Source organism: Ischnura elegans, chromosome X (assembly GCF_921293095.1).
Source record: "Ischnura elegans chromosome X, ioIscEleg1.1, whole genome shotgun sequence".
Lineage (NCBI taxonomy): Eukaryota > Metazoa > Arthropoda > Insecta > Odonata > Coenagrionidae > Ischnura > Ischnura elegans.
The window spans coordinates 86,303,726-86,315,883 of record NC_060259.1 but is presented as its reverse complement, the minus strand read 5'-3'; the positions used below and the strand labels follow the sequence as shown (position 1 = coordinate 86,315,883).

The window sequence follows — 12,158 nt, the reverse complement described above, 5'->3', positions numbered from 1 at the left end:
ATTGATGATAGCAGTCTTCAAAGCTGAGACAAAATGTGCAGCATCCGGGTGGTGGTTACTGCCACAATTTTGCCTCACTACTCCAAACAAATTTTCTATAGGATCCTGGTTCAGGTTCCTGGTGCTTAAGTGGGGAAACCTACCCTGAAAACGTTCCCATAACCTACACACACCCCTAATGGTAGCCAGCCACCCCTTATGAGATGGAGGAAATCGTCGCCCCCTTCCTCCCAGGAATCGTATTTTCTTCAAAAGAACCTCCATTCTCTTAAGAAGGGCTACGTGCCCACTATTTTGGGTGATCGGACCCCGCTTTCTCTCTCTCCGTTTAGCCTCCGTGTCACCATTCAGTGCATCGAAGAGGTCATTGATGGCAATCACGAACTCGGCAGTGGCTAACCCATCGTTTCCAAGAGCTCCTGAAAAAGCAATTAAATATAATTTACCATTGTTCATCTCAAGGGCAAATCAGCATATTATTTGCATAAAGAATGGCACGAACCTCTTGCCACCAATGCACCAATACCTCGGCCAACACGGAGACTAAACACTTGGGCTGCCAAAAAGACCCTCAACTTCAGGAATCCCCTCGGGTTCATGTGCTTCTCGGTCAGAGGAAACAATCTAAAAGAGTGAATCAAAAACCAATAATAGTAATGATGACCTTAAGAGCTACACTATCAATAATGACATTAAATAATTACATCAGTGTTTCAACCCACTCACCGCCCAAAGGGATTCCTGCCATCTTCCTCGTAGAGTTGCTGGAGATGGTGCCACGAAGCCAAAAGACGCACTTCATTTCCAGCCAATACCACCGGAACCGAGACATCATGCTGCATGAAAAGGTTCCGGAAGCATTTCAACAAATGAGGGGGATCAAATATGGTAACCACTGTCTCTCCTTCAAACTCAAATGAAGGATCTTCGTACGATGCTCCCATGAGTCGAAGGGCTCGGACATTGTTTGTGCCCATATCACATACAGTGGCAACCACATTCAACCCAATCATCTTCAAGTTTCGAAGCACCTCCCCCAGCATCTCCCTCAATGCCTCCGATGAAGTGACTGAGGCACTAAAATAATAGGCCAGTGGCTGCTTCCAGGCAGAGAATAGGCCTCGAGCCATGAACACCAAGGCTACCTTTGCCAAAGCATTGGAAGTACCCATGGTGCCATGGTCTTCAAAGCCTATAATCTGGTCCCTCTGGCTGTCATATTGCAAGCGAGGCCTTATTGCCATTTCGTCAAACAAGACGCAGCAGTACCTGTCCCTCTCCTCCATTCCCCCAACAACAGAAGAAAGAAATTTGAAAATTTCTGGATTAATACCAGGAAGAAAAGTAAATGTGGAAAGATGATTAGACAGAGTCTTGCGACAAGGAAGAGGAATTAATGCCCGAAGTAGAGAGTAGCATTTAGGGCTTTTCTTAAAAATAGAGAGAGCAAGAACTTTCTCCTCATGGGACCATCGTCTACCTTTGGGTTTATTATTCCCTTCCCTCAGTAGCATTTTTACTAACGTGACAACAGATGGGGGAAAATTGCGATCTAGGCCATTCAAAAATCTGCTGTCCTGGAGGAGGTGATTTGAATTGCAAGCTGATGTACTGCCATCAGTAACTTTAGTCAACTTCTTCAATCGTCTACGCAGATTCTTCATTCTACTATACATGAGTTTCTTCCTTGGAGTCAAGTCCGAAACTTTTTTCATGCCAATATCATGAAGAATGGAGCGCCGAGCACCTCTCCTAACTGAAGAGCATTTCATAGTCCCAGAGCATGAATCACTAGAACCAGATATGTCTGCAGATAGAGATGATGTGATGACCATGGAAGATGTTGCAAGGGAAGGCCTTTCCTCTTCTAGTACAGGATTTTGGCAGTGGGAACCAAAGGCATTGCCTCTGGCTTCATCACCAAAGGTACTAGGAGAGGCAGATACAGGGGTTAAATTCGTAGGTAATAGCTGGGGAGGTGAGGAGCCAGGTGTTGACGAAACAACCATGGCAGATGATGATCTTTCAAGGAGAGAAGGTGAGGGATGAAATGGTGAAGGTTGATAGCATGAGAGAGAAGATGAAATAGGGAGGGTAGTAGATGAAGAGGAAGCAATTATGGGGGTAGAAGGAGATGATTCAGATGATGATACAGAAACAGTGCAAGAGAAGGGAGGATGCAGGACAGGTACCGCATTCCTGTTGAGCTTAAGGCACTCAGGAGTTTGGAAATCTCCCACCCGGAAATGCTTCCAGCAAATGGCCGCTTTATAGAAGAGCTGGTTTCCACCTACCCCTTCCAACTCTTCATTGGCACAAAATGCCTTCCACATCATTGCTCTGAAAATGGTAGATAGGATGCATAGTAGTCAAATAAAAGTGCAGGAAATTCATTTATTATCAAGGTATTTACATTAAAACAAATTTTAAAGATGTAATGGCATGCATGATTGGGTAAATGGAAGCTTTAGGGAATGACTTTTTTGAGAACATTTTTAGGAGAGATGACCTCCGTTATTTCGCTAGTTTCAAAATCACATGCTAGATATGCTTTCTAAAATTTATGATAAAACCTTTTCAATAAGGAATGTAACAGTTATTTATATAACATACTCATTATGAGCAGCTACCAGCACTATCCTTTAATTGAACACAAGCTGAAACTTTGATTGCTAACACAAAATATTCACAATTTAATGACAGAGCATCAAAATTTAGGTGCACTTCAATGGAATTTGAACCGATTGGAGAATGAAACTAACAGCAATAAGTATTCACAGGGAGCAAGCGACGCGGACAATACACAGCATTTCAGCAAGTCAAACATTCGGAAAATATCACATGTTGCTACGACTGTATTACATTCGCGTTCATCAATGGTTGCTTCTTTATATTTAACCACATTTTTTAATGACGGAACAACTTAAGTTGTAGACACCTAAACTCCCTAATCACTGGATGAAAGTAGGAAAATTCAAAATGGTTATACGAAAGGGACATAAGGGCGAAATATCAGCCAGAGGTAGTGAGCCAATTAACATAGATATTGGACACGTCAAGGAAGTTAAATGATTCATAACAACGCCACGAACGAACGATAATATATGCAGAATAAAATACCAATCATAAAATAAACACTTGAGGAAGCAGAAAGAAACACTAATTTCATGCGAGGATATCGTTTGCAAAACCGCGCATGAAAATTGCGAACAAATTCACATGAAATCATGCATTTTCCTTACCTTTCCACAGCTTTCGGAAAGGGAAACAACTTCCCATGCGAAATATGGGTAACACACCCCGAAACACAACAATAGTGCTTCATAATCACTTTGCAAATCTCACGGATTTAAACAGCGTCGGCCTTCCTAATAACACGAATAACACCAAGTCCAACCAAGTCAGAATGTCGTTCAACCGGCGTGGGCAGGTACGGGCAGGTAGGACCACGTGAGCTCCATGAAAACCCTCCCCTACTTCCCCCTCCCTCTCTCACCTCCCCTACAACTTCAATACTTCTCTCAGATGGCGTGAGAGTGCAAGTTACCCGGAAGCCCCGTAAGAGATCGCACTGGTTGGAAATCAACATAATTGTTTCCTCTTGGCCGAATCTCTGAAATCGCTTTGAAATTCGTTTTGGTTTGTATACTTCCCACGATTCGAACACATCTGAAATTAATAATTGTCGCTGTTGTTGTGAGCTCGATTTAATTGGGTGTGGTACTTTGAAACACTTGGAAAGAGAAAAGGTGACCATGAACATGAGTGGAATGAATTTCACGCTTTTAAGCTTGGCATTGCTACTGCTGTTTGTGGAAAATGGTGAGTATGAATCCACAGGTGTTTACACGTTTTTGGAAGGAAAGCAATTGTTCATAGTGTGCTTTAGTCGAAGGTGGAATTTGTACCGAAATTGCATGATAACTTGATTATCTTTCTTAATATGTATTGCAGCCGTAAGCCTTGCACATTCATGACTGGTTCTATTAATATTCACATTGATTTTTTCTACCTTCAATGCGCGATTTCAGTTATATCATCCTTCATCGTAATCGCATTGGATTATTTTTAAATTTAATTTATTAATATTTACAGGCGAATTGCCCATGTTTTTTACCATTATATTATTTGATGTATATAGTGCATTTAAGTATAAAGTATATAATGTCGAAATATCACAAAAACACAGTAATGTAGATATAGATACACAAACCTCGAAGGTGAAGCCGACAAAATTCCATTTAATATTCCCGTGAACAATGCAATAGAATGTACTCAAAATTGACTTCAAAAAACACCACATTTTCATAGTATCACAGCGTACGTACATTGAACACACGAAAAATCCCTACCAATGCCATAGTAATATGAAATGACTGTATACAACATACCTCAATAAAATACCAAATCCTCGTGGACACAGGTCACATAACTTGTTGCAGGAGATTTGTAAATCCCAGATTTGATTTACAGAGCAGTTGAAAACATCCAGTGTATTTAAAAAAAAGTTGAAATTCTTTCAATGGGGGTAACATGACCATAGTGATAGTTTTTGGTGGTTGTTTTTGCGAATTGCTGCCAACGTAAACATTTTCTTACTCGACGTTTCACTCCTCCTACTGGAAGCGTTTTTAGTCCTAGTGCTATGGTATAGGGATCTTAGAATATCAGCCCCAAGAAGATCCGAGGATATGATTTCATTGTTTAGAATTTTTTTATAAAAGTTTAACTCAGTCTTAACTCTTCTATGGGATAGCATGTCTAATGGAGCTTACACAGCATTTCCTTATATTTTACATCCAGAATATGAGGTATATTGCACTATGACGTGAGTTATTGCAGTCATGGCTTCATTTTCTTGCCAGTTCCATGTGCAGTAGGCAATGTTTTTTCTCATACCACACATTGTGTTGATTCATGTTACTAGGTTCTCATTTTCAGACTCTGGTTCGTCAATTAGTCCTTCAACTCAAGAGGCTCTGTTTGTCTGTTGTTCTGAGTGAATGATGTTGACAGTGAAGATTTCTTGCGTTTTCACACTGGGTAAGGTCCTCCATATCACCTTCTGATGTTTCGATGTGCAACTCGCTTAAAGTCCTCAGGGATTCAGGAATCCAATTCCATTCCGTTCATGCAGTGGCGTAACTATGGGGGGGATAGATCCCCCTCAAAGCCTCAGAGGAACAAAAAAGTATTTAAAGCTATTGTCTAGTTTAGACATATAATAACTGCATCTGCTTTAAGTTAAATTTTAAGTGACAAAATGATGTATTTCCAGGCTTGAGATTTTTCAAAAATTTTCCCGGACTCCATTGAGTTTGTGATGTGACGTAAGAATGACCAAAATGGGATTCTAAAATGCCCATTGTATTCGGCAAAGTTGTATGCAGGAGAGTTTATTGCACTGATTATGGGTCTCAGTGAAATTCCAGCTTTATGGATTTTGGGTTAACTGTAGATTCTGGGGGGCACAGATGCTTTGGGCCAGAGGTTCTTCACTGTCTCTTGAGGGAGCCTGCACTCTTCATTAGGTCGACTGTCTTCTTAGTTACAGCATCTGTGGGATCACGAGGTAGGATCCTGTATGCTGCATTTGGGATATCACTGATTTTTTGACAGTATTCTTCGGTTTACAGTATTACTATAGTGTTTACCTTGTCCTCTGGCAAGATAGTCCTGATAGGGCATCCACTCTTAACCAATATATTTGTGAACCCAAGGTGCGAACAGGATGGCATTGGATACCTGAATTACTTAGGACAATGGGCAAGTTGTACTTATATGGAAACATTGGGAGGAGATAAGGAGGACCTTACCCGGTATGAAACCTGAGAAATCTTCACTGTCATTGTTCGCAAGGAAAAAGTCAGACATTACATAAAATGACATTAAGATGAAAGTCCATGAAAATGGAAATAAATGTTTGCCTGTGTTGTGACTTCGAAAAAACTTTTTTTTTCAAATATTAGAAATATTTGGAACATTTAGTTTTATGCGAGTTGCCCATTGGTAGCCCTCGAGACACTCTCCAAATGGAAGGGTCTCACAACTACTTTCAGTCTGCTGGCAGACCTTGATTGATCACATGCCTATTGCAATTTATAAGGAAGGATAAGAAATCAGTCATGATATGTATTCAAATCTGACTTTAAAACGAAAGAAATTCTTTAACTAGCTTTGAATGGGAATATCCAGCTTCATAGAAGCATAAATTTTCCCAAGAACAATCTCAAACTTACCACACAATCAAATATGAGAGAGTACAATATTTTTTTGTTAAAATGAAGAAGTTAATTTCACGCTTAAAATGTAGTGTTCTGATGGTGCCAAGTAAGGATTTCCACATAATTATGTATTTATATTGCATTGGTGAACTTTGAAGTCAGTCTTGATGCAAGGTGTGCAATTTCTTAGTTAGGTTTCACAGAAATTTATTGAAATTTAATTGGGTTCAGTTTCATAAAGTAATAAAAAAGGTACTGGAAAAATTTATCCTTCATGGATAAAGGTACAAATTACCTTAGATGCACTCAAATTCACTCAAGCAGTGAAACCTCCATTGCCTTCCATTTCTGAGACCACTAGTTCATGCTTATCCTCAAGATTTAATTCTAGGTTTTTAGCTTTAAGCTGTATTAATCTTCATTGATCCGTATTTTTTTGTTTGTAATATTTCATGTTAACATTTCATCTTTAAAATACTACTGACATGTGTGGACATGGTGTTTCATTCTAGGAATGAGCATTAAATGCTGGGCTTGTCGATCTGATTCGGATCCCAAATGTGCTGATCCATTTGACAATTCAACTGTGCCCATCACGGATTGTACCCAAGAACCTGGTCTACCTCATTTAAAAGGAATAAGACCAACGATGTGTCGCAAAATTCGCCAAAAAGGTAATCATTATATCCAAATATTCATGTTCCCTAAATTTTGTTGAAATTTAGTTTTAAAATTTATGTATTTTTTCTATTAAGTGTATGATGTGCAGACTTCGATGTAATGTGAATAATTTTCTTGGATTCGGCAGTGAATGGAGAATGGAGATATTTCCGAAGCTGTGCTTATTTGGGTGAACCAGGCATTGGGGGTGATGAGCGCTTTTGTTTAATGCGCACAGGCACATACAATATATTTATGGAATATTGTACGTGTGACAGCAAAGATGGTTGTAATAGTGCTGGTGTCTTGAAGAGTTGTTTGACATCATTAGTCACAATTGTTTCTGCAGTTATGGTTAGAAACCTCAATTTGGGCTGATTTTTGGGATTAGGGATCAATTTAAGAGACAGCCATGAATCAGAAGCACAAAGACAGCCATTAATTGTCAGCTGGAAGGAAGAATTTGTTGAAGATGTTAATTACTGCTCATTTTCAGTGCCTTTTGAAATTATTAGCCCTATAGAAGGTGCTAATTCTATATGTGACATTTAACGTGTCACTTCTAAATCACTAAGTACTTCGTCCCCGAGGTTGGTTTGTATCCGTCCAGTCACAGTATTTTTAAATGGTAGATATTTTTGGTATTAATATTAATAAAATTCATTCCATTTTATGAAAATGTACTTTAGGGGTTGCATTAGACTGGTGAGTACAGATCTTACTTGAAATGAAATGCATGGCCAACGTGAGAGATTGCTATTTTTTGCTACGTTATGGAATGCTATTAAGCATGAGAGATAGTTGCATATGTATTTTGTTTTAGATTAACTATGTCCTATTATAAAGATTTTTTGCTGATTATTGTTTAATTTTTTATTACATATTTTGTAGTTAATGGAATGTGTGTGTGGATGACATGCTGGAATATTTTGCACTGGAAATGGAGTGTTTACTACTTAGGCTGTATAATTCTCCCCAAATATTACCATGTTTTATATCGCCATTATGCTTCTTATTTGAATGTAATTAATTCAACCAATTGTTATATTACCATAGAGATTTTTCTGGATTTGTGGTGTTTATCCATAGGTGAGCTTAGTAAGAGAGCAGGACATAAGTACATATCTGAACCTGCCTTACTTCTCTCTGTTAAGGTGCTGCTATTACCATTTGAGATTTATAGTTCCATTGTGTGGATATTAGGGCATCATGTTTTATTGTATAACATGTAACTTAATTGTATTTTGTGGCTATCGAATCTCATTTTGTACTCCCCATTATAAGTTTTAAGGAGTGGTTTGTAATCATTCCCCTACTTATCCAAGCATATTGTTTCTGTGAGGTAGATGGCACTGTTATCAACAGGATTTTTTTCTCCTTCTTCTTTTCATTTCACTGAGGCCATTCATTATGGACAAATTGTAGTCATCATTATAATATCTGAAATCGGCATTGTGTTAATAGTTTTCGTAATTCTTTTCATGGTTCCTTACAATGAATACATATTCATCAAAAATGTTATGTGATAACTTATTTGCTTTGCTCAGAAAGTTATGATAAATTGAGATTATTAAGTGTATAAAGAGAGGTGTGTGTTGTGTGGTCGTCTTGCTGATCCCTTGGATGGTCCTTTTGTTTTATATTGCACCCAAGGATCTATGGAGTAATAGTCAAGTATGATTGACAACATCGCTTCATGGTTTGTGGGCAGTGGGGGATGGGCTCTGTTTCAGATATATGACTATTTTCAGTTTTTTCTAATGGTTTTAATATTGCAGAAAGGATAATAATCTTTTATAAAATGGCAGTAATAAAGAAACAAGTCCAAATTGAAGGGATTACACAATTTGAAAATGATTTTGTGTCAATTTGATTATTGATTTCAAACTAATTTTTTTCAGGAAAATACTTGTATTAACTTAAGCTTGATATATTGAAAGCATTTTCTGTAGTTTATTTTCACTACTGGGCAAAGTGTTGGAATAAATTCAGTGAATATGTTGTAGGTCTCCCAAAACCATGGCGCTGAGATAAATGATGATGTACACAGATTCATGAACACTTCACTAAAAAGGTGCCTCCATTTTCATGATTCACCAAAAGCTCCAGAAAACATCCATAAAAAAAACAAGGAACAAAAAGCAAGTGAATAGACACACAGCACACCATAATCAAATAATGATAACAACAATTACCATATATTATGTCAAAAGAATATCATGAAATCATATCTCCTGAACTGATCGTCCTAGTCCATCTGCGGGTGTTTCAGGAAGAGGCTATCAAAGTTTGTTTGTCTGTGGTTGGCATAAATGCCCTTCAAAAGCTTTTGGGTCCATAGGCCACTTCTTACCTTGCCCCGTTGACACTGATTGCATTGAATTTAAATGTGGTGTTCAACATTTATTTTGTTCATTTTAAGATAGAAGGATTGAAAGTTGGTCGGACTACATTCTCTGCAATCTTTCTTCTCTTGGCTCATACCAGGAAAACTTCATGGGAAAAGCTAATGATTAATTTGCATAATACTATCATTAAGATTACAATGAAAATTTGGAATACAGTCCAACAATTATAGGAGATCTAGGGCTGGTGATTGATTTTTGTAGACTGTTTATCCCTGAACAAGTTATTTACAACTTAGTTACACAACCTGTGACGTACACTTTGTAAGACAAAAAATGTGATTGTCAGTATTTATTATTATGTTTCAATGTTAATTTTGATTCTATGTTCTCTAGAATTTTCATTGAACTGGGTTATCTTTTTTATTCGTAATAATTTTGATGAATTTTTCATTAAATTTAGTTTTCTTAATTAGTTATAGTGAAATCACCTTTTTTCAGAAGCATCAAAGATGAAAAAGAAACCAGTTGGAATCATTGATAGGAAAGGCCTTAGTTGAGAGGCATCAAGTAGTGATGGAAAAAAAGACTGTGGAGTGAGAGCTTCATATGGCAAGCAAAATGTTGTTAAGTGCAGCTCTAACTAACTAGCATTCCACAGAGTTTTTTGGGGGAGGTGAAAGGGTTAGAATTGGGGGTAAAAGTAGGAAGTATGATTAGAAAACTATTTCTCTTTGCTGGATATTCTGCTATTTAAAATGAACTTCTTATGATTATGTAGTCTAAATTTGCTGTAATGTTAGTGTATTCCTAGCATCCTGGATGTTAAGTATTTTGGGAAAAATTGTATGCGTATCTATCTACTTCACAATTATTAAAATGTAGGCTGAATTTGCCATAAGTTTAGTGTCTTCCTAACATCCTGGATATTAAAATGTTCGTTTGACTACCACTTATTCATTTAAGATGACAATCGATACTGTAAAATGTTCTCTTTGTGGAGTGCTGTAGATTTCTACTGAATGGAATGATTTAGTTTAAAATTATTTTAAAAAATGATATCGCGAAACATTAAACTCTTACCAGGATGCTAAATTGGCATAGGAGAAGTTTTAATCATTATTCAGAACTAGAATTAATGATCCTCAAGTCAGTAATTAAAATAGTTTTCTCTCTTATTTTTTTACGAAGAGGACCATCAAGTGCTTTCACCTTGGATTCTGTGAAAATTAGCCCTATTGTATTAAAAGCGATTGAAGGATGTCCTGAAATGGTATACCTAATCGTGGTCACCTGTAGTGGAATCGTTATGTAAGGGTCCATGAGGTGAGATGTTTGCTAAAAGTGACTTTGGAGATACTTGCTCATCTACTGAGGTGTTGAGTTGGTGAATCTTGTATGGAAGTGGTTTTCAAGGAGTTTTTGTCTCACAAGAGAGACAAGAATATTACATTCCAGTTAAAATTTGGTGGCCTCTGTGCAAATGTTAATTTTGCGCTTGGGCAAGTCTTTTTTGAAGAGGATCTGTAACACTGGAGTGTAACTGAAAATAGCCATTTTTGCTCAGGACTTGACTAGGTCTGAAGTGCTTTGCCTCCCCTCCGAAGTTCCCCTACCAGAGGCATTTTCCCATCCTCTTGCTGGAGTTCAGTACATTCAGGAGCCTTGGAGCTTTTTACTGAAATATTCCGTTTAAGATTTTCAGACTACCCTAAGTTCCCTTGTATAATGTGCTGGACATCTCCAGAACCTTGACCACTGATATTTGTATTCTTGGAAACAAAATTAAATTCATTCATTTCACTGATTTCATGTTTGAATGCTAAGCAATATTTTTATAAAGTATCTACCTCATTATTTGTCTGTGTTACATGCACTCGTTCATTGAATCTATAATGCATACAAAATAACTTTAAAATGTTTGCAAAAAACATTGAAAATGCATGCTTATGTGAACATGAGCTAGTCTCATGAGTTCCTGAAGGCTGCTACCAGAGCAGTAAGTGTCCATCCAATTGGAGCAATAATTTTTAAATATTTTGAAAGCCAATTACCCTATCTTTAAAACAAGGATGCCACAGGTAATTTTGGGAATGAAACCTATATCATTAAAAGGCACTTAGTCCTCTGTCAGACTGCTCATAATTGGTTAATGTATTGTATCTAAATACCAAAGCAATTTGTTAAGTCTGTACTCCGTCCAAATCTTGGTCAACCTAGTTCTGTCGTAAAATACTACAGATAGTGACTATTGAATTATTCCATCCATTTTTACTCTTAAGTTTATCAGTTTCATTTTATTGAGTATGAGGTTGAGATTATGTATTTGTATTATCTCTCTTTTCATGATCATGATGGTTGGTGAATATTATATCAGTGTTACTTTTGGTCATTGGTAACTGAGGTCTACCTTAGTAAAATGTTGGTTAGCACTTGCTATGTTTGTGTATCAATGTGAGTCTCATGTCAAATGAATGAAATAGTTTGCTATGGATGTAAGGTGGTGATGGGGAGGGTTAATACAACTGTCCTCAGTTTTTAGTGGGTAACTTTCTTAGGTCATTTCTCATTTTTGATAATGATGTTTGTTTTGATGTGCATGAGTTGTTTAATCATTTACACTCCATTTTATAACAGTGTTATTCACTTTATGTTGCTTAAATTTCTTTTTGGAATAAACAAAGACGTAAATGCTTATGAGTTTTTTTTTTTAATAGTGTCCTTGGTGGTGGATGTGTAATTTTAATTCCTGCTAAAAATCATATGCCTGCATTTGGGTAGGTATCAATAACTCTTAACTATGACCGCATGAAACAATTAACTTTGTACATAGTCACATGGGTGCAAAGTGGTATACACCTAAGGATGGAATTGGCCATTAAAAAATAATTTGGCTTGCAAGTTGGCTTGTTGGTTGGGATTAGTTTAG

General features: G+C 37.3%; 1 protein-coding gene across 1 annotated transcript; it reads left to right on the top strand.

Annotated features, from left to right (window-relative positions):
- The first annotated feature begins 3,583 nt into the window (after positions 1 to 3,583).
- On the top strand, positions 3,584 to 11,924 carry LOC124170604. The gene is made up of 3 exons (XM_046549430.1): positions 3,584 to 3,822; positions 6,737 to 6,898; positions 7,033 to 11,924. Exons 1-3 carry the CDS (start codon positions 3,756 to 3,758, stop codon positions 7,260 to 7,262), a joined length of 459 nt encoding a protein of 152 aa, XP_046405386.1. The 5' UTR covers positions 3,584 to 3,755; the 3' UTR covers positions 7,263 to 11,924.
- The last annotated feature ends 234 nt before the right edge of the window (positions 11,925 to 12,158 follow it).

Bases quoted from the DNA above. Each gene is read 5' to 3' on its own strand.
- LOC124170604 (XM_046549430.1), top strand. From the start codon at position 3,756: ATGAACATGAGTGGAATGAATTTCACGCTTTTAAGCTTGGCATTGCTA. The intron at 3,823-6,736 runs GTGAGTATGAAT...GTTTCATTCTAG, and splicing joins ACTGCTGTTTGTGGAAAATG to GAATGAGCATTAAATGCTGG. The intron at 6,899-7,032 runs GTAATCATTATA...TGGATTCGGCAG, and splicing joins TCGCAAAATTCGCCAAAAAG to TGAATGGAGAATGGAGATAT.